The sequence below is a fragment of the Taudactylus pleione genome, unplaced genomic scaffold, assembly GCF_031769625.1.
Source record: "Taudactylus pleione unplaced genomic scaffold, aTauple2 ptg000086l, whole genome shotgun sequence".
Classification (NCBI taxonomy): domain Eukaryota; kingdom Metazoa; phylum Chordata; class Amphibia; order Anura; family Myobatrachidae; genus Taudactylus; species Taudactylus pleione.
Window position 1 is genome coordinate 7,268,932 of NW_028284488.1, and position 20,950 is coordinate 7,289,881.

At 45.8% G+C, this 20,950-nt stretch overlaps 1 protein-coding gene across 1 annotated transcript in view; it reads left to right on the forward strand.

Annotated features, from left to right (window-relative positions):
- The window catches only part of SLC35B4 (solute carrier family 35 member B4), a 38,970-nt gene that overhangs the window by 8,596 nt on the left and 9,424 nt on the right, over positions 1 to 20,950 (forward strand). The window contains exons 5-7 of the mRNA XM_088468891.1: positions 4,564 to 4,645; positions 8,433 to 8,493; positions 14,079 to 14,188. Coding sequence (XP_088325017.1) covers positions 4,564 to 4,645; positions 8,433 to 8,493; positions 14,079 to 14,188 — 253 coding nt within the window. The remainder of the gene's footprint in view (positions 1 to 4,563; positions 4,646 to 8,432; positions 8,494 to 14,078; positions 14,189 to 20,950) is intronic.

Here is a 20,950-nt window from a genome sequence, read left to right on the forward strand (position 1 = left end):
CTAATTGCCCCGTGTGGAATCCTTGAGGTCACCATATTATGTTTTCTGGGTGTTTGAAATTCTATTCTGCAACTAGCAGAACACCCAGTTGTCTAAAATAGATTCTAGCCATGTATATCTCAAAATGTAGAAGTCTTCCTCCTACAGGCATTAAACACTTGGCATAGTCATGGAGATGACTGCTAGTCCTGCCTTCTATTATATTGGCAAAAGGACTGCCTTGAGAGACCTGCCTGGTATTGTCTACCATAGTAGCGTCCTGGCCTGTAACTGAAGCAAATCGCTATACCAAACGTCAGTATTTGCAGTTGAAATGTGCAATCTTTTAAAAAAAACTTGCCGTTTTCTTATCTACAAAGTCTCTGAATGAGCCTCCATCTTTCTCAAATGGTGGTGCTGGAAGTAAGGGCTGTGTTTACTTTAGTGACAGAGCACCACATTATAAACTCTTCATCCTAGACAGGATATATCCTCTTCAACCTGACTCAATAAGCAACCCCCTAGCTGTTGTAGAACTACACATCCCAGCATGTTCAAAAACAGCTGGAGGGCCGCTTATTGTCCACCCCTGGTCTATGTGCTGCTCCTATGCTGTTTGTGGGAAGACTTATACCAAGAGCTCTCATCTTCCCACAACCAGCATAGGAGCACGTGTGCGTAGTTGTTCGCTTTCTGGGCCATGATCGGCGTCCTCTTTTTGGTTTGGTATCCAGAATTTCAAGTGGAGAACAGGGAGGAGATAAAACACCCCTTGTAGCAGTCTGCTACATAGGTCCAGGAGATTTGGATAAAGAGTCGTATGTTCCCTGGTGAAGCAATTTATATCCTGTATCCTTCAAGGGAAATCAGACTACATTAACCTACATGTAAATAGGAGATATAAATTCTACTATATGAACAAAATACCTATCCAACACCATATTCTTCTTTGTTTGAGGACGTTTGATTGAGGATCTTCAGAGAAGAAAGAATTATATGAGACTCTTTTCCAAAATATTGTGGACTGCATTTATTCTATATATACAGTCAGGTGCATAAATATTGGGACATTGACAGAATTTTTATATTTTGGCCTCTATTCACCACCACAATGGCTTTGAAATGAAACAAACAAGATGTGCTTTAACTGCAGACTTTCAGATTTAATTTGAGGGTAATTACATCCAAATCAGGTGAACGGTGTAGGAATTACAACGGTTTCAATATGTGCCTCCCACTTTTTAAGGGGCCAAAAGTAATAGGACTATCAACTCAAAAGCTATTTCATGGACAGGTGTGGGCTATTCCCTCATTATTTCATTATCAATTAAGCAGGTAAAAGGTCTGGAGTTGATTCTAGGTGTGACATTTGCATTTGGAATCAGTTGCTGTCAACTCAATATGAGATCCAAAGAGCTGTCACTATCAGTGAAGCAAGCCATCATTAGGCTGAAAAATCAAAACAAACCCATCAGAGAGATAGCAAAAACATTAGGTGTGGCCAAATCAACTGTTTGGAACATTCTTAAAAAGAAAGAACGCACTGGAGAGCTCAGCAACACCAAAAGACCCGGAAGACCACGGAAAACAACTGTGGTGGATGACAAAATAATTATTTCCCTGGTGAAGCAAAACCCCTTCACAACAGTTGGCCAAATCAAGAACACTCTCCAGGAGGTAGGTGTATATGTGTCAAAGTCAACAATCAAGAGAAGTCTTCACAAGAGTGAATATAGAGGGTTCACCACAAAAACAGGAAGACCAGATTAGAGTTTGCCAAACAACATCTAAAAAAACCATTACAGTTCTGGAACAACATCCTATGGACAGATAAGACAAAGATCAACTTGTACCAGAGTGATGGGAAGAGTATGGAGAAGGAAAGGAACTGCTCATGATCCAAAACATACCACCTCATCAGTGAAGCATGGTGGTGGTAGTGTCATGGCGTGGGCATGTATGGCTGCCAATGGAACTGGTTCCCTTGTATTTATTGATGATGTGACTGCTGACAAAAGCAGCAGAATGAATTCTGAAGTGTTTCGGGCAATATTATATGCTCATATTGTCAAATGCTTCAGAACTCATTGGATGGCGCTTCACAGTGCAGATGGACAATGACCCGAAACATACTGCAAAAGCAACCAAAGAGTTTTTTAAGGCTAAAAAGTGGAATGTTATGCAATGAATGACCAAGTCAATCCCCTGACCTGAATCCGATTGAGCATGCATTTCACTTGATGAAGACAAAACTGAAGGGAAAATGCCCCAAGAACAAGCAGGAACTGAAGACATTTGCAGTAGAGGCCTGGCAGAGCATCACCAGGGATGAAACCCAGCGTCTGGTGATGTCTATGCGTTCCAGACTTCAGGCTGTAATTGCCTGCAAAGGATTTGCAACAAAGTATTAAAAAGTGAAAGTTAGATTTAGGAATGTTTAGTTTGTCCCATTACTTTTGGCCCCTTAAAAAGTGGGAGGCACATATAGAAACCGTTGTAATTCCTACACCGTTCACCTGATTTGGATGTAATTACCTTCAAATTAAATCTGAAAGTCTGCAGTTAAATCACATCTTGTTTGTTTCATTTCAAAGCCATTGTGGTGGTGAATAGAGGCCAAAATATGAGAATTCTGTCAATGTCCCAATATTTATGGACCTGACTGTATATATATAAATATATATTGCTGCTGGAGCGGCACTCAACAAAACAGATAAATTAACCTGTGTGCCCTTGCAAATATAAAATAAATTATCGTTGTGAACAACCCCTCCAGGGGTTAACGGCATGGCACTTCAGGGTTTTGATGCAAATTTTAATATTCACGACGTTTCGGGGTGCTAAACCCCGTCCTCAAGTGATACAATACTTGAGGACGGGGTTTAGCACCCGGAAATGTCGTGAATATTAACATTTGCATCAAAACTCTGCAGACCGTGCCGTGTTTATCCCCTGGAGGGGTTGTTCACAATGATTATTTATATATATATATATATAACGATCTACCCATGAGATTGCATATTACATTTGGCCCAATGCGTTCAAGGACAGATGTTTTTTCCCGGACTCCTTTCATTTGTGGCTTAGGGTCTGATTCAGAGCCGCGCCCTATGCCGATATTCCCGTAAACAGGCACATCCCGATTGCTACCGCACAGAGATGCAGAATAAATTTGGACGCAGGATCTGTGGATTTCAGTGGGCATTCCTAGGAGCTAACAAGGGGGAGACTAAGCAGACCCAGGCGTTACAACTGATTGAATTGGTCACAGTGTTAAATGTTTACTAAAGATATATTGTAGAATATAGGGCCTGATTCACTATGGTACACAATAGTGCATACGCACTCAGGGCCTGATTCAGACCCGCTCGCAAGCGCTGAGTGCTAGCAAGCGGGTCGATGTTGGCCAAGTGCGCATGCGCACGAGGGAGCCGGCTCCGTCGTGCGCATGCGCGAGACCCGCATAGCGACGGGCAAGCCGTCGCTATGGGTCTCGCTACAAAGGGGGCGTGCTGTCGATGTTGAGTGACAGCACGCCCCCTTTGGTGGGCGTGCCGGGGGCGTGGCTGGCCAGACAGTCGTTCCCATGGGAACGCCTACCGTCTGGGGCCGGCCCCACTGACCTCACAAATGATGTCAGTGGGAGTGCTTTTGGCTCTGATAGAGCCAAAAGCACTCCAGGGCTTGCGGCAGACGAGACCCTACCACAAGGGTCTCGTCGCAAGCCCGATGGTCGCGACCATCTTTTTGGCCGCTCGCTACAGCTGTGGGTGGTTACCCACAGCTATGCGAGCGGCCAGGAGGCCGCTCTAAAAAAAGAGAGGGAGGGCACTGATTCAGAGCGAGCGGGCCCTCAGTTCAACAGCCATAATATGCTAATTCATTGCGATCGCAGTGCAAACTCAGCACTACATAAGGATGCCTACTTTACATTGCACATATCCGTAATACTTAGCAGAATAGCGAAACCATCAGTACAATCGAGTACCATCGCAGCCTCACGCACACTTGCACAAGCTCTGACCTTACTCAGACCTTGCTAACAACCACGCACGCTGTGAGACTGCTAATTTATGCACGCCCCTGCAATGCCGTGCGAACGCACTGGCACGCCTGCGTTTCCTTGACAACCCCCCCTGTCACCACCCACAAACTGTGCTTCCTGTCAATCTGCGAGAGGTCTGCGTAGTCTCTGCGATCGCAGTCCCAATCGCAATAGCAAGTTTGTGCGCTGCGATACATACGCAGAATGCAACATTCTGCCGATTGCGTGCGTAATCGCAGTTGCGTATGGTAGTGATTCAAGCCCATAGTGCGTAGTGTATTGTAGTATAAATTTATTTACAAAAAATGTGTATTCAGCTCTAAGCTTGTGAAAAGTATCAGACAGCATTTATGTCCCATATTTTGTTTCACTTGTTGCTCTTTCTACATTTGGATTTTAAGGTCCCTATTTACCTTTTGTATCAGTTTGTGTATGTGATTAATTTATTTGTACTCTTGACATATTGTATAACAATGTGTAAAATTATCATCACTCTTTAAATTCTGGATAATAAAAATACTTGTTTGTGTAATTTGCAGGTACAGTTCATCCAAGTACCTGTCCATTGTTCTAGTCTCTATGGGAATCTTCATTTGTACATTGATGTCTGCAAAACAAGTGGTAAAGCTATTCAGTCGTGCATGTTTGTCCCTTATATAAATATTGCAAATATACTCTATACATACATACATATGACCAGTTATGACAGATTTACAATGGTTACAAAAGTTATTTTAATAGAAACTTTACATAAGAATTTTTTTTTTTTTTATTGTAGTCCATAATGTTTCCATTGTCACAGATTTTGCCAAGTTTGCTAGTCTATTTTATGTGGATCCTGATGTTGCTCTTCACCTTAATAAGTTTGGCGGAGTTTGCTTTGCTGGAATTTCTGTACGGGCACCTGGAGGACTTCGGCAATAATTAACTCACATACCACAGAGTGGGATGATCCTCCGTGCTTGATGTGCATTTGCTATTCTGTATCCTGTTTTGGTTATGTGCATTTGACTTATTCCAATTATTTGTTTTTTCTTTAATCTGTTTTGTCATTATTCTATTCTGTTATTTATATTTTTGCACTCTGGGTCCGATTCAGACCCGCTCGCGAGCGCTGTAGTCAGCCCTGAGCAGAGCATATTTTTAGGACACTGGGGCAATGGAGGAGGGGCCCTTTGTCTCCGGTAGTTCCCCCCCTGCTCCTGTGAGTTATGTATGCCGAAGCACCATCATTGCCCCTTCCCTGATGCGCCCGCCTGCCGCCCCATCGCATCACGTCACTGTCAGGCTGCCAGGCTGCACCTCTCCTCACTGTGGTGCTCTACGCGCCCACGTACCCGGCGTAATGGTTGGTCCAGCCCTGCCTAACCTACATTATCTACTACTACTGATTGTAGTTCTCTTAATAAGATACAAGATGAGAGAAGATGACAAGTTCTTAGCTGTGCTCAGCCTCTCCCCGTCTGTGCTCAGCCTCTCCCCGGCGCCCTCTCCCCGGCTGTGCTCACCCTCTCCCCTTCTGTGCTCAGCCTATCCCCCGGCTGCGCTACTTAGCTGAGCTCCCGGCCACATGTCTATAACTTACCATAGATCCGTCCATCATTTCGTTCTCTCTCCACTTGGCTGAGTTGGTTCAGCTGGGTCCTTGGGTAGAAGAATCCCCTTGTGATGTGTTATGTGGTGGAAGGATCTGGGGTTGGGTCACAGACAGCAGCGCGGCTGGTGAGTGACTGGAGAATAGTCATTAGATAGTCATGCTCCGTGCCGGAAGGACCTTGTGAGAATGTCATTGAATCTCACAACAACGCAGCAGGAGCAGATAGCAGAGTGTGTGTATCAGTGCAGCAGACGCAGTACTCCTGGGCAGCAGGGACATGGAAGCAGTGACAGGGGATCACGATGTAGTCACAGCCCTGAGCGGAGCATATTTTTAGGACACTGGGGAAATGGAGGAGGGGCCCCTTGTCTCCGGTAGTTCCGTCCCTGCTCCCGTGAGTTATGTATGCCGAAGCACCGTCATTGCCCCTTCCCTGATGCATCCGCCTGCCGCCCCATCGCATCCCATACCTGTCAGGCTGCAGGATGGCAGCGCCCTTCTCACTGTGGCGCTCTACGCGCCCACGTACCGGCGTAATGGTCGGCCAACCCTGCCTAACCTTACCTGTACCTACATTATCTACTACTACTGATTGTAGTTCTCTTAATAAGATACAAGATGAGAGAAGATGACAAGACCCTTAATGCTGGGTACACACTGGCACTGGTGCCCGTCGGCCAGTGTGTACCAGCGATATGTCTGTGAACGACTTTGTTCAGACATATCGCATCGTCTGTGCTGCACAGCCGATGCCCAATATATCTGCAGATATATTGGGACATCATGCTGTGTGTACGGTTGGTCAACCGACAATCCGTACACTTGCAACGGCAGCCATGGGGAGAGGGGCGCGACACCCCCCAGGCCAGCGGGACCCGCCACCCTCCAACACACAGAACACAGATGATGGTTGTTCAGTGTGTATGAACAACCATCAGGGCCGTAGCTAGGGTCATGCGGCCAGTGCCATCGCACAGGGCACCACAGGTCAGGGGGCGCTGTTTGGGCCTTTCAAATTTCTGTTATCATTCTTGTTTGTAGCTTCCTGTTATTTCATCCCCAGCATTTCCTGGCCTCTCCTATCTCTTCCCTGGCCCTTCCCCATGAAGCCATGGCCCTTTATTGGGTGCATTATGGGCCTGATTCAGAGCCGGTCGCTATTTGCGCTCGCTCGTCCAGAAAATGGGGGTGGCTATTCAAATGAACCGTTCGCTGTTTGCGGTCTGCTCACGCCTCTAGGTCTGAACGAGCGAACAAACCTTGCGGTCGTTTTTTGGGAATCTACGCCCCCTGGCCGCTCGCATCCTACGTCATGTCCGCTATTTATTAGATTAATCGAGTACATCGAACAGGGTATGAACTGCTCGCTATTCTTGTGGTTGGTTTTTGCTACCACAATTTTGCGAGCAGTTCTGGCTAAAAAATAACCCAGTGACGTGGTCAATGACGCTGCTGTTTTAATTATGCACACCCATAAAACGCCCGTTTTGACCTTTAAGCACGCCTGCGATTGGATCTCCACTCCCCGTTTTCAAGCACCTTCCCCTGTTACCACCCACATACGCCTCATCCTGTCACTCAAATTATCAGGCATTCGCTATTTTGCGAGCACATGAATTTCGGCCGCACTGACTGGTTCGCGCATGCGTATAACGATCCGTACGCATGCGCAGTTGGGCAAACATCGCTCGGAGCGAACGAGCTGCCGCTTACGAGTGGCTCTGAATCAGGCCCTATGTCCCTTTGAAAAATGAGGGGGGCACCAATGCTCTTTCTGGCACAGGGCACCAAAAAGTCTAGTTACGGCTCTGACAACCATCACCTGAAGATCACTCTGTAGTGATCTGCAGATATATCTGTTTATTGTGTACCCAACATTAGATCCTTAATAGTAACTACAGTATACAGACCTATACAGTACATATTGTGTGGACACTTTCAATTTTACATGTTTCTTTATTAGGTGACAATAGAAAAGTATTTTAAATATTCTTAATTAACAACTGAATCGTGTGTTCCAAATCTGGTTGCTCCGTGTTAGTCTGCCTTGGCTATATAGGAGTAATCACCTCTGCTGTAATGACATGTAAATTACACTGTACCAAGGTGTGTAATAGCCTTTTCTGCCATCCCAAAATATGAACTTCAAGTTTGCTTTTAAGTGGCATTTTTCAGTTTTTGCAATTTATTAAAGCAGCCGTAAATAAACGATTAATAACTGTTGCTCCTGTTTTCATGTGACTTCATAAATGTAATATGATCCCTCTTCTGGTCTCAGGAGGCACTTTGCAGCACAGCATAAGCATAGCAGCAGTGCTTTGTCAAGGGAGGCAGGGTCAGGTAGTTCTCGATAGGCACTTTTATGGGCTGATTCAATTAGCCACAGACTTTACCACAGGGTTTTTGGCTAGTTTTTGGTAAAAGAAAAAGCAAATAGTTCATCAATATCAACAGTTTCAGCTCACAATAGCAATTTTGTTTGCAGTTAAGCTTTGTTTTCAGTTGCCTGTAAAGGTTGAAGAATCCTCTCTTCCCCCCCATAGTACTTGGGGCTTCTCCATACATCCACTTTTCCTGGACTCTGTTGTTCTCACAGCCACAGTAATGTGCCAGGGCTGTGTGTCTCTGGAATTGGGTGTGGACCAATATCACAAGCATGTTGTTTCCAGCTTCTTAGTGCTCATCCTGCTCAATCCATCTCCGCTGCTTTTTTAAAATAGTGAACAATAATAAGTCCCATGACTAGCCTGGGGTGTAGTTTTATTACTAGTCACCTTCATCACAACCCTGTTTTTTCCTTTTCTCTTGCAGGTAACCTATTCCTCATCCAACAAAGATGAAGGGTTTGAAGCCTTTCTCTGGTGGCTTTTAGGTATGTACTGTTTATAATGCAGTGTGTTACTGTACCGGCTGTAGTCTATATTGTTCTCAGTCTGACATTTTAGCCACTCCTACTTATACTATATCGACTGATCTCTGTAGTAATGGCTGAGCTCCCTTGTTGCTGACTAGAAGAAGCCTGATATCCTCACCACAACTGGCAGTTATATTCCCACTGGTGCGGCTGAAGCACTGTGATTTCCCTCTCCTCTGCCTGAGCAGAAGCCATACCTACTCACCAAGTCATTATATTCACATTAACAAACAGTGACTTTATAACTGTGCTTTTCTCACATTTTTGAGCATTCTTTTACTTTCCATGGACAGATTGAAGGTGTTTCCACCAGGCTGCTTCTTCCTTTTTTTTTTTTTTTTTTTTTTTTTATAGAATTTTATTGGGTGGATGAATGACAATAAACACAGTATTAAACAACAGGCATAAAAAATTCTTAAGAATGCTAGTCCTGTATTCCATGAAATGGATATGCCAGATTTTGGACATGATCCCCCCCCCCCCCCCATAGACTGAACCTCCATTTTTTTTTTTTCCAAGCAGCCACCAATAAATATGTGGCTGCCATTATTATATGCCAAAATAATTTGTGTTGGCAGTAAGTGGAATCAGGGACACATAGTGGTAGTAAGAAGTATTTAGGAGTGAGTGGAACATTTAGGTCCATTATAGAATGAAGTATTAATCTCAATCGAAAAGGGGAAAAGCTTTGGGCAACTCCACCATATATGTAGAAACGTTTCTATACTTGAGCCACATCTCCAGCATAGATTTGAGATATCGGGTGCATCTTATTTAGTCTGGAAGGGACATAGGACCTCATTCAGAGTCGGTCGTTAGGTCCGCTCTATCGTTTGGGAAAAGGGGCCGGATATGCAAATGAAGCGATCGCAGTTGCGTCGCTAAGATGGGAATGTTAGCTGAATGAGCGAGGGTAAGAAGCGGCCGTAAGACTAAATACACGCCCCCCTTCTCAATCGCAACACACGTCATCTCCAGGGTTATAAGGATTAATCGGGACCCATCGGAGCTGCTCGCAGAGCTTAAGGCTGACCATACCCTCACTCAAGCATTACGATCTAGTCAGTGTAAAAATCACCCATGTCACGTGTGCCATGACACTACATTATTAATTATGCACTCCCATTAAACTCCGTTCGCATAGTCAGGCACGCCTGCGTTCAGATCTCCACTCCCCCGTTCACAAGCACCTTCCCCTGTTACCACCCACAAACTGCTCATTTTGTCACTCAAACTAACGACCTGGCTGTGTTCAAGGAGAGAGAAATTTCCGATCGCAACAGCTAGTTTGCGCACGCGCATTGCGAATCTTGCGCATGCGCAGTTTAGCTAACATCGCTGGGTACGACCGAGCAGCCGCTTACGACCAACTCTGAATGAGGTCCATAATACCATCTATAAAGCAATTTGTAAGCGTTCTCTTTAATGTGAACGCATATAGAGCTGGATCCCACATTGGCATATATATCGCTCCAATCTTCATTATCTAGAGTTTTTCCCAGGTCAGCCTACCCTCTTGTGAGGGTCTTTCGCCTCAGAACTAGGATGCACAAGTTCTACATATAGTGAGGAGATAAGGCCTTTGGCGTTCGCACCCCTTAAAATCAAGGGCTCAATAACAGTGAGCTGTGTACGTGTTAGACATGATTTAACGGTGGCATGAAAGTGACGAATTTGTAAGTATTGAAAAAACTTTGTGGAGGGGATGGAATAATTAGCTTGTATGTCGGAAAAGGTGGTGAATATAAGATCATGTGTGATATCATTCAGTACTTTGATTCCTCCATTCTGCCAGTGTATAAAGGAAGCTGGACTACATCCAGGCCGAAAGTCAGGATTGTCAAATAAGGGGCCTATCCATTAGCAGATCTTTTTCAAAAGATGAAAGACAAAAGATTATCCCTTGAAAATTCCTGGGGCTGCGTTGACAGATATCTGTCATGTACATGACAGATTTTTGCAAACGACGAACGATATTGCATGACATCATTCAGGGAGTGGATTTTTTTTAATGTTTCCATTCATTGTCATTAAAATATTGTTCGTAGTTTACCGCGACAGATATTTCTAATATCTGTCAGCGATGAGCGATAATTGACCAACATGTTGGAGAGACAAAAGACAAAATTTGTCGGTCGCGGGAGTGCACATTTTCATCGTTCAGAGCCTATCCATTTGCAGATAAATTGAACGACTGAACGATAAATCGTTCATCGCTCAAATTTATCTGCTAATGGATAGGCCCCTATAGAGGGATTATTGGATTAGGGTGTGGATCCATTTTAAAAATGATGGTTGGTAAAATGCCATATATCTAAAGTGTGAGAGATAACGGGATGATGTAAGCAAGTTTTAGGATGGGTAATCAGGCTACTACTTTAAATGTATTATTGTAACAAGTTTTGTTGAATAATATCAGGCTGCTCATGTCCGTAACGTTAGAGGAATGAAATATATGCAGAAATAGACTGCGCATGTGCCGACCTGAAATAATAGTCTCAAGTGTTCATGCTACATTAAAAAACCTTTTAATGGCTGATACTAATTACACATAGCAACATATAAATAAATAAACACTTCAAATAGCTGTTGTTGTAACAATGTATGTATAATATACCACAAAGTTAATAAAAATGTTAAGAGCAAAAAAAACAAAATGAATAATAGTGCTGTGCTGTATTGGTATATTAAAAGGCCAGTGCCATCAAAGCTCATTAGGCTGCAGCTCGTGTGTGTGTGTGTGTGTGTGTGTGTGTGTGTGTGTGTGTGTGTTTGTATATGTGTATATATGTATGTATGTGTGTGTAAACGGCAGGCCTGCTATGTGGCACAATGGAGATAAATTTAATAAATGTTCAATCAGTAATTGAGTGCAGGTGTATGCCGATACACAGATACAAGTCTGCGTCTCATAGACAAGTTCTTTTTATTCTGACTCCACTTTCATACAAAAGCAGGTGAAAAATGAATGAAAAAGACAAAGGACCTCATGGTCGTAAGGTAAAAGGGGCCGGATATGCAAATGAAGCGCTCCCAAGTTGCGTCGTTAAGATGGGATCGTTAACTGGACGAGCGAGGGGAGGATGCGGCCGTAAGACTAAAAATACGCCCCCTTCTCGTTCCCATTACACGTCATCTCCGGGCATAAAAGGATTAATCGAGACCATCGGGAACCATCGGAGCTTGTTGTAGAGCTTAAGGTTGACCATACCCTCTCTTAAGCACTACGATCAAGTCAGTGTAAAAACCTCCCATGTCACATGTGCCATGACACTACTTAGTTAATTATGCACTCCCATAAAACGCAGTTTGCATAGTCAGGCACGCCTGCGTTCGGATCTCCACTCCCCCGTTCACAAGCACCTTCCCCTGTTACCACCCACAAACGCCTCATCCTGTCACTCAAATTAACGACCTGGCCAAGTTGAAGGAGAGAGCAATTTCTGATCGTAATAGCTAGTTTGTGCACGCTCACTGCGAATTTTACGCATGCGCAGTTTAGCGAACATCGGTGGCGTACGACCGTGCGGCCGCAACGACCGACTCTGAATGAGGTCCACAGTACCTTATGAGGATATACCTCTAATGTCCATGATTCGTACCTGACCTTGTGATATCGGTAATTCCCAAGCGGTTGTGTTCGCATGTAACTGATGCTGTAATGTTGTGCGTCAGACCGGCGTGTATTAGTTGGTTTATTGTGGAACGATCACACAGTTGCCAGGTCACAAGTATCTCTCTGATGGGGGAAGTTGTTGTAGTATCACTGCAGTGATTTCCTCTTCAAGGGAGAAATGTACTAAGCCTTGGAGAGAGATAAAGTGGAGAGAGATAAGGTACCAACCAATCAGCTCCTAACTGTCACTTTACAGGCTGTGTTTGAAAAATGTCAGTTAGGAGCTGATTAGTTGGTACTTTCTCTCTCCAAGGCTTAATACATAGATCCAATAATAAGAGTATAGCGAAAACTATATGAGACGGTTCATAACACCGCTTGTGGATTCTGGGCCTGATTCAGAGCCGGTCGCTCTGACAGAGCGCTCGCTCTGAATCAGGGCCGGTCTTTTTTTTTTCTTTTTAGAACGGCCTCCTGGCCGCTCGCATAGCTGTGGGTGACCACCCACAGCTATAGCGAGCGGCCAGGAAGATGGTCGCGATGGTCAAGACCATCGCGACCATCGGGCTTGCGACGAGACCCTTGTGGTAGGGTCTCGTTGCCGCAAGTCCCTGAGAGATTTCGGCTCTAACAGAGCCAAAATCTCTCCCACTGACATCACTCGTGATGTCAGTGGGGCCGCCCCCAAACGGAGGCGTTCACATGGGAACACCTCCGTTTGGGCAGCCACTCCCCCGGCACGCCCACCAAAGGGGGCGTGCTGTCACTCAACATCGACAGCACGCCACCTTTGTTGCGAGACCCGGAGCGATGGAGTGCCTGTCGCTATCCAGGTCTCGCGCATGCGCACAACGGAGCCGGCTCCGTCGTGCGCATGCGCACTGGCCCACCATCGACCCGGTTGCGAGCGCACAGCGCTTGCGAACGGGTCTGAATCAGGCCCTCTGTGCTGACACCATTCTCAGAACAGAACAAGGCCACCACTAATCCTTTTTTTTTTTTACAATAGTCCTCTGTTAGCAAGTCGTTAAGACACCGGTTATACTGGTAAAGCTAGCCGTTGTTTCTGCAAGGAAGCTGTCCCATTCAGCAAATCAAAAATACATTTTTTTAATATCTTGTTTACATGATAAATAGGGAATTGAGAGTTAAAGCACATTTTTTAACATTCATTTTTATACAAACGTGCTTGGAACACATCTGCTGTTCTATCGCTTTGGAAATAAAAATTAGAGGGAGGGAAGGAATCAGTATGAAATACCACCGGCCGCATGGCCGGCGGTTCGATTCGCGGCTGCGCCTGGCTTACAAAAGCAGATTTCCCGGCAGCGGAAGCCAGACAGCGCTGGAAATACCGATCGTCGCTACGGTAAGTATAAACTAACCTAACCCCCGAACCCTCCTTAGGGGTGCCTCCCCCCAAAGTGCCTAACCCTGATCCCCCCCCTTTCCCCGCTGCCTAAACCTAAGTCCAAAGGGGCGGTGCCTAACCCTAAGTCCCCCCCGGGGGCACCTAGCCTAACCCTCCCGGGGGGTGCCTAACTCTAAGTCCCCCCCCCTGGGTGCCCTGAACCCAACCCCCCCCCCCTGCGGCTGTCCGCTCACGGCGCCCGGCGTCGGGGAAATGACAGCTGTATAGATATAGACACCGGTCATTTATCCCATGCCGGGATAAAGCAGTCGGGAAAGCGGCTGTCGGGATTCCGGCAGCTGGCTTCCTGATTATATACCGGAGGGAAAGGTAGATTAGCAATAAAACTGTCATTTATGTTTAAAGAATCACATTGATCACCCTACCAAGACTCTCCTTTGATTGAGAAGCATAAGTGGTGTAACATAGGAAAAATATGCACAGCTGGGCAAAATGTGGAATAATTGAGGCTTTCAGGAATGTTGTTTTAATGAAAGTTTATGTTGTGTTTCATAGGTATTGCTGCACTGACCTTTGCTCTTCTACTATCAGCCAGAATGGGGATCTTCCAGGAAACACTCTACAAGGAATACGGGAAACATTCTAAGGAAGCATTATTTTATAATGTAAGACCTGTTCTATTGAACTGGGAACATTAGGTTTATGGTATCTGGAACAGTTATCTGAGCAGACTTAGCTTTTAATGATCCATACAATATAGTCCAGAGCAGAGGTGGATCTACAATGAAACTAATAAAGTTTAAGCTTCAGGGCCCCTAACCCCGGAGGGGCCCTGAAGCTAATTTTTTTTTTTAATGAGTGAATTTTTCAACAAAATCAAAGGAGTTTTTAGTGTGTGTGTGTTTAAAATAAGGTTATTTAAGTCATAGAATCATAAACCAATGGGTTGAAATACTTAATATTTATCTTAGAAAATGCTCTGCAGTAGTGCATTTAGGGGGGTTTCTGAGTACCCAGAACCCCCCCTGATCAGTACTGGCTGGCAGACACTCTATCTACAGCTCCGACCAGAGGATGGCTCTTATGAGCTGGCCGGACGCAGGATAGAGAGCTGCTGTCAGTGTCACTGTTGAGTGCAGTACAGCCAGATGCTACTGGAAGCTCCAATCTCCATTTGTGCTGTCCCATCTGCCAGAAGTAGCCCTGCAGTGCTGACCACAAACTGAAAGCTGAGCTGACATAGGGATGACATGCAGCTCAGAGGTGGGAGCACACAGCATGGGGCAGAGACCTGACTCGGGGATTCCAGAGATCCCACTCTGGATCAATAGCTGGGATCCTAGTGCGTGAGTTTTAGTTTTGTATTTGATCTACCTATAGAGAGTCTCTATCACTCGTCTCCCACTCTCGGAGGGGGAGGGGGGTTCTACATCTATCTTTCTACAGTCTCTTTCTCTGGGGGTTTCTACATCTATCTATCCATGTACAGTGTCTCACTTTGGTGGATATCTATCTACAGTCTCTCTCTCGGGAGGGGAGGTTCTACATCTATCTATCTAGTCTCTCACTCTCTGGGAGGTTTCTACATCTATCTGGGGGGTTTCTACATCTCCACGATTTGGGCCTCAAGCTCCTTGCTTGGACAGGCCTTTTGGACCTTGTTGTATGTTGCCCTATTGTTTCTGGTTGCAAAGGGGCCCCATAATAGTTCAAGCTTCAGAGTCCCAAAAATGTAGATCCGTCACTGGTCCAGAGTGTTATACAAAGCCATTGATACCATGTGTCTCTTGGGAGAGCGGAGGGCACAAGGAGGGGCGGTGGGGGACATAGGGATGGGGGGAGGTAGATCAGGGAATATGGGGGACATACATAGAGTAGATATTTTTGTAGTATGGAGATTTGGTTCAGTACACTGAATACTAACGCTGGTTTTTCATGTACTTCTGTGTGCAACTCAGTCACTAATATGAGTAAATAGGCGAAAGACAGGTCCTATGTGAGCGTTGCCTAATTTGTGACTGTATACCAATTTTATGCAACAAAAATATTAATTTCCAGTTCTTGGAACACTGTAAGTGAATTCGTATGCTGCTATGATGTAAACAAGGTGTAAAATTCACAAAGTTGCGCCAGGCTCTGGAGTGAGTCATGAGAAATAAAATCTTTATGAGGACACATCCGTAGTACTCTGTATAGTACTCCATATACACTGACTCTTAAATATGTATCCCCCCAAAAAAAAAAAATATATATTTTTTTTGTAATAAACCTCCCTTGCTTCAAGTAGGGTAAGCAGAGGAACTGTGGCATTTTCTTAATCCGTGCAATAGAAACTCTTCCCAGATGGTGTCCGCAGTCCCATGATGCAGTGCTCACATGTTTGAGGAATAGGATCACTGTTGGATGTTCCGCCATGTAATCAGACCACATCCTATTTACACGGTATGCAGTCGGGAAGCCGGCGGGCCTAATCCCGACAGCCGGCTTCCCGACTGCTTAATGCCGGCGAGGGTTAAAAGATTTAGACGCCTGTCATTTAACTGACGCCGGCATCCTGATCGAAGGGACGCTGGGCGGTGAGTTCGGACAGCCGTGCGCGGGGGGGAGGATTTGGGTTCCTGGGGGGGAGTTAGGGTTAGGGTTAGGCACGGCGGGGGAGGGTTAGGTACCCCCGGGGGGGACTTAGGGTTAGGCGGCGGAGAATGGGGGGTTAGGTTTAGGTACTTAGAGAGGGAATTAGGTTAGTCAATAGTTACCTTAGGGACGATCAGGATTTTCACCCATGTCAAGGAAACCGCTGACTGGATTCCAACGTCCGGCGGTAAATCTTAACGATTCCCTGTCATTTAACCCTCGCCGGGATTAAGCAGTCGGGAAAAGTGCCGTCAGATAATGAGTGCACATAGGCAAACAGAGCCATCTAGGGACTGCATTAATGGACATGCCCGATGATGGGAATTGCCTAATATTTGAGCCTCTGGCCAGATTATGAATCCCTGGTTCAGAATGTGCATTTCTTGTTTGCATTGCCATCTCACTACAATTCGTCAATTAGGGTTTTCATTTTTTTTTTTTTTATAAATTGTGGATACACCAGTGGTTCCCAAACTGGGTGCCTCAGGTTGGTGGTTCAGCACCAAATCAAATTATTTATGGTCAATGTAATGTAAATATGTGGGCAAACAGAAGTGCAAACCTTTCCACCACCACATAACTGAACTTAAGGGTGACAGTTAAGCACAATTTCTCCTTCATCCACTAGGGGACACTGGAGCTCAAGACAGTGGGGTATAGACGGTAGTAGAGTAGAGCCTGGCACTTTAAATAATTTAGAAGTGTGACTGGCTCCTCCCCCTCTATGCCCCATCAGCCCCAGTTTAGAAAATGTGCCCGAGAGAGCTGGTAGCACATCAGGCTGTCTCCAGCCTTTTCAAATATTTTTAAATTCAACAAAGAGGACAGGCAGACTGTTTTCTGTGGCAGTCTGCCTGCTACGTGTGAGCCGCCGGGAAGGGAGCCGCCACAGTTACTGCAGCCTGTGTCCGGCAGGGGGGCTATAATACATTGAGTCATCTGACTCAGCGGGGCCTGCTACCAGCTGAAACCGGCTTGTGTCCGGGTCCCCTGCTCGCCCCCCCTGCCCAGCCTCCCAGCCGCAGCAGTGGTGAGTATGGCCACAACCCCTGACTAGAAGGGAGTGGTGGAAGAACCACTGGACAGTGTGATTTTCTCACACACAGCAAGATACACAGTAGGAGACGCTCACAAGTCAGTGCAGCGCTGACACTCCGAGCCCTTCGTTTTAGCGGGGCCCGTTGCAGCTGAAACCGGCTGGGTCCGAGTCCCCCTCCCTAAATTCAGCTGGGAAGGTGGATGTGTAGCGCCGGGGTAGGTTCGCTAAACGCCCACCATTAGAGGGAGCTGTTGGAGAGACCCACCATGGCTTACAGTGGTCAGTGTCTGGGTCTCTGGCTATGGGGAGTGGCGCAATGGCAGCGGTAAGAGTCTCCGTTGCGCCGCGCACCTTCCCGCCCTGTACTTCCGCTATGCATTGTCTAGGGAGGAGGCTTCCGGACTTACTCTCCGGTTGGCGCGGACTCCCGCCATTTCCCCCATGGTCCTCTGGCGGAAATATCAGCGCTACAGAGCTGTACCCGCCATTTCAGAATGCGGGCTAAGTAATATGCAGCTGGACATAGAGCGGCGCAGTTCTGCCATCGTATCGCTACAATCCCTGCCTTAGCTATTAAGCAGCTCTCCTCATCTACTAATGTCAGGAGGAGACGCCGCGTCCCGCAACTCCTGGCTGTGCTGACATTTTATCAACTCTCATGGAAGCAGGCTTCCCTGTTAGCTCGATAGCAAAGGGCTAAGCTTTCAACTTTATTACCAGCGCATGTGGCTCCCCAATGCAGCGCTGTATGACAGTCTCGCTCCTCCACAACAGCACATCAACAGTGCTCTCGTGAGTTTAGCCCCTCTCCTGTCTAGCAGGAGAAGTGTTCTTTTAATGCGGGGCCTGTGTCAGGAGCCATGATCTCTCCCCCCGTGTTCCCGGCGCTGGCCGGACCTTCAACATAGACTCCGCTTTATGCGGTTCTATTGAGGGGGCAGTTTGTTTCAGTCGGTGCGCTGTGCTGACTGGACATTTTGCACACAGCGCAGTATTTTGATGAATGCAGCGCGGATCAGCGCTATGGATGGACATTGATGGCCGATGTTTGCCGACCATCGATGTTTTTCTTTCGATGCTAGTGTTTTTACCATTCGATGGCAGAATTCCAATGTTTGCTGCCATTGAATGGTAATCATTTGATGGTGTTCCGATGGTGGCTTCTGTTCTTTAATTCCTAAAAGCTATGCCTCCCCTGGCTGCTGTGTCTCTGCCGCTAATAATCTTCCTGGTTCATGCTGCTGGGGTCGTTGGAGGCTCTCTCTCACTGCCTCAGACCTGGCCCTCAGTCCCTCCCCTCTCTGCTAGCTCTGATTGGCTCTCTGAGACCGTGAGAGCCAATCAGTGTGCAGCCCTGACCCTGCAGCAGCAGTCACTCACACACACACACACACACTCACAGACACACAGAGTGACAGCTAACAACGTTAATACCAGCAGAGATGGAGAGTGATTTCTCTGCTGGTGCTGTAAGAGGTTTGGTTTTCTGTGTGTTATAAGTATATTTAATACATGTTTTTAGTCTTCAGTTTTTTGTTGCTTTACGTGCCCACAGCAGCAGCAGCGTGGCAGTGACAGTGTTTCTCATTCTCCTCCTCATCCTCAGTCAGCTCTGCCTGGCTCAGCTGGTTTTTTTTTTTTGTTGCTTTGTGTCCGAGCCCCTCCCCCAACCCCGCCCCTTTGCTATTCATATGAATAGTTTTTACCATTGAATTCTTTTGACGCGATGGTTAGTTACTATTGCATCGAAAGATTCAATGGTGGAAGCACTGCCATCATATGATGGTGGGCGTCCGATGTCCATCCCTAACCAGCGCCTGCAACAGCACCCTCTGCTTCTCTCTTAAGGGCAATAGTAACTACCTGCATACAAGCAGTATAGCTCAGTGCACTAATTCCCGCTGCACCGATGGTGATGTCCTTCTATTTGTTGCCCCTCCACCACCTTCGCGCAGTTGCGCATGCTGAGCGACCTTTTGCCCCAGCGCAGTGTAAGGGGCTTCCCTTTCACTTCTGCAGCACCTATCGTGTTGTGTGTGGGAGTGTGTGTAAAAAAAAAAATATATATATATATATATATATATATATATATATATATAAATTAGGTATACCTATGTTTCTACTGTACATTCTTTGCTAAAGATAGTCTACAGACACAGTGCCATGTATGGACCCTCTGTCACAATAGAGAGCCAAGCCTTAATCCATACTAATAATGTAGCCTGTGGGCGAGGATACTCCCCATTGTACAGGTTCTCAAGCCAGCGTTGCGGCTGAAGGGGAGAGGACCTGGGTCTGTCCTCCCGGATCCTCCCTATCTGGGAACGGGAATCCTCAATCGTGCTGGCCATCCCTGGTGCACAGTATTGGGGGCCGGACCCCCACTTCTCCAGCACTGTGCTAATAGTGACAGCATGTCTTTATCCCCTGCTCAGATTGGGAGTGGGGGGCCTTGTGCTGCGGACTTCCCCTCAGGATCTCCATTTTATATGCTAGGAGGGCTTTGTCAGTAATGAGAAGCACGCCATTTCGTGAGGTGTTACATGTAATCAGCATGTAGTGCAGTGCGCCCCACATGCACTACACTGATAAATTCTGACTGGACAAAGCTTCAGATTAATGCTAATTTGCCTAGGGGCTAATAACAGCACACTCTATACATAGCCCACTTTTTGGGGGCAGTACCTCTCCCATGAGTAAGTGGATTATATTACTCTCTTCTGCATCACAAATATAGTATGTGGGTGTGTGTGTGTGTGTATATATGTATGTATATGTGTGTGTATGTATGTATGTATATATATATATATATATTAGGGATGTGCAGGCTCGGATAGGTTCGAGTTTGCACGTGGAGTTCGGATTTTTCCCTCCAAAAAAACGGAACTCAGAACGAGGCAAAACGTCATCTTACATGGACGAACATCATCATTCCTGGTCTTTTGTCCAGGAATGATGATGTTCGTCCATGTAAGATGACGTTTTGCCTCGTTCTGAGTTCCGTTTTTTTGGAGGGAAAAATCCGAACTCCACGTGCAAACTCGAACCTATCCGAGCCTGCACATCCCTAATATATATATATATATATATATATATATATATATATATATAAATATATTTATAATATAATATGAAATATTAAAATTGATATACAGTATGTATACCTACAATCATAACCACCTGGGATTACCAGGAGCTGTAGGCTATGCATAATATCCTCTATAGTTAAATCTTGTGTGCTCACTTTGGCAGCATGTAAACTATTTTGTAGCTGGGTTTCAATGTCCAGTGTACAATTGGTCAGGTGGCGCTATAGACTAGAGTCATATGCTGCAGCTTACATTGTGATAGTCACAATTCCCTAAGACCAATACATGTCTGTGGCCACCTTGTATGTCCACATTTGTTTATAAAAGTACTTACATAGGTGCTCCTGAGGCACCAGGTGTCTAGGTTCAGCTCAGGCTGATCTAACAGGGACATTCGGCCTCACAACTCTTAGGCTTTGGGTTATCGCATCGCGGCCTTGGACAATATTTAGTGTAGTTCTGTCCCTGTCAGTTTATATCAAAGGCGCCCCTTTTCAAGGGGCCTATTATTTAAAACTGCAGTAATTAGCTTCAGCGGCGCACTTCGTCAGCGCACGGTACTTTTATAAGACATTAAGAATGCAATATTCTAAGTACTATATATAGCATGCTGATTTCCCGCTACAGGAGTTTGCCAGTAAACGTACTCTGTTGGTACTAACTCT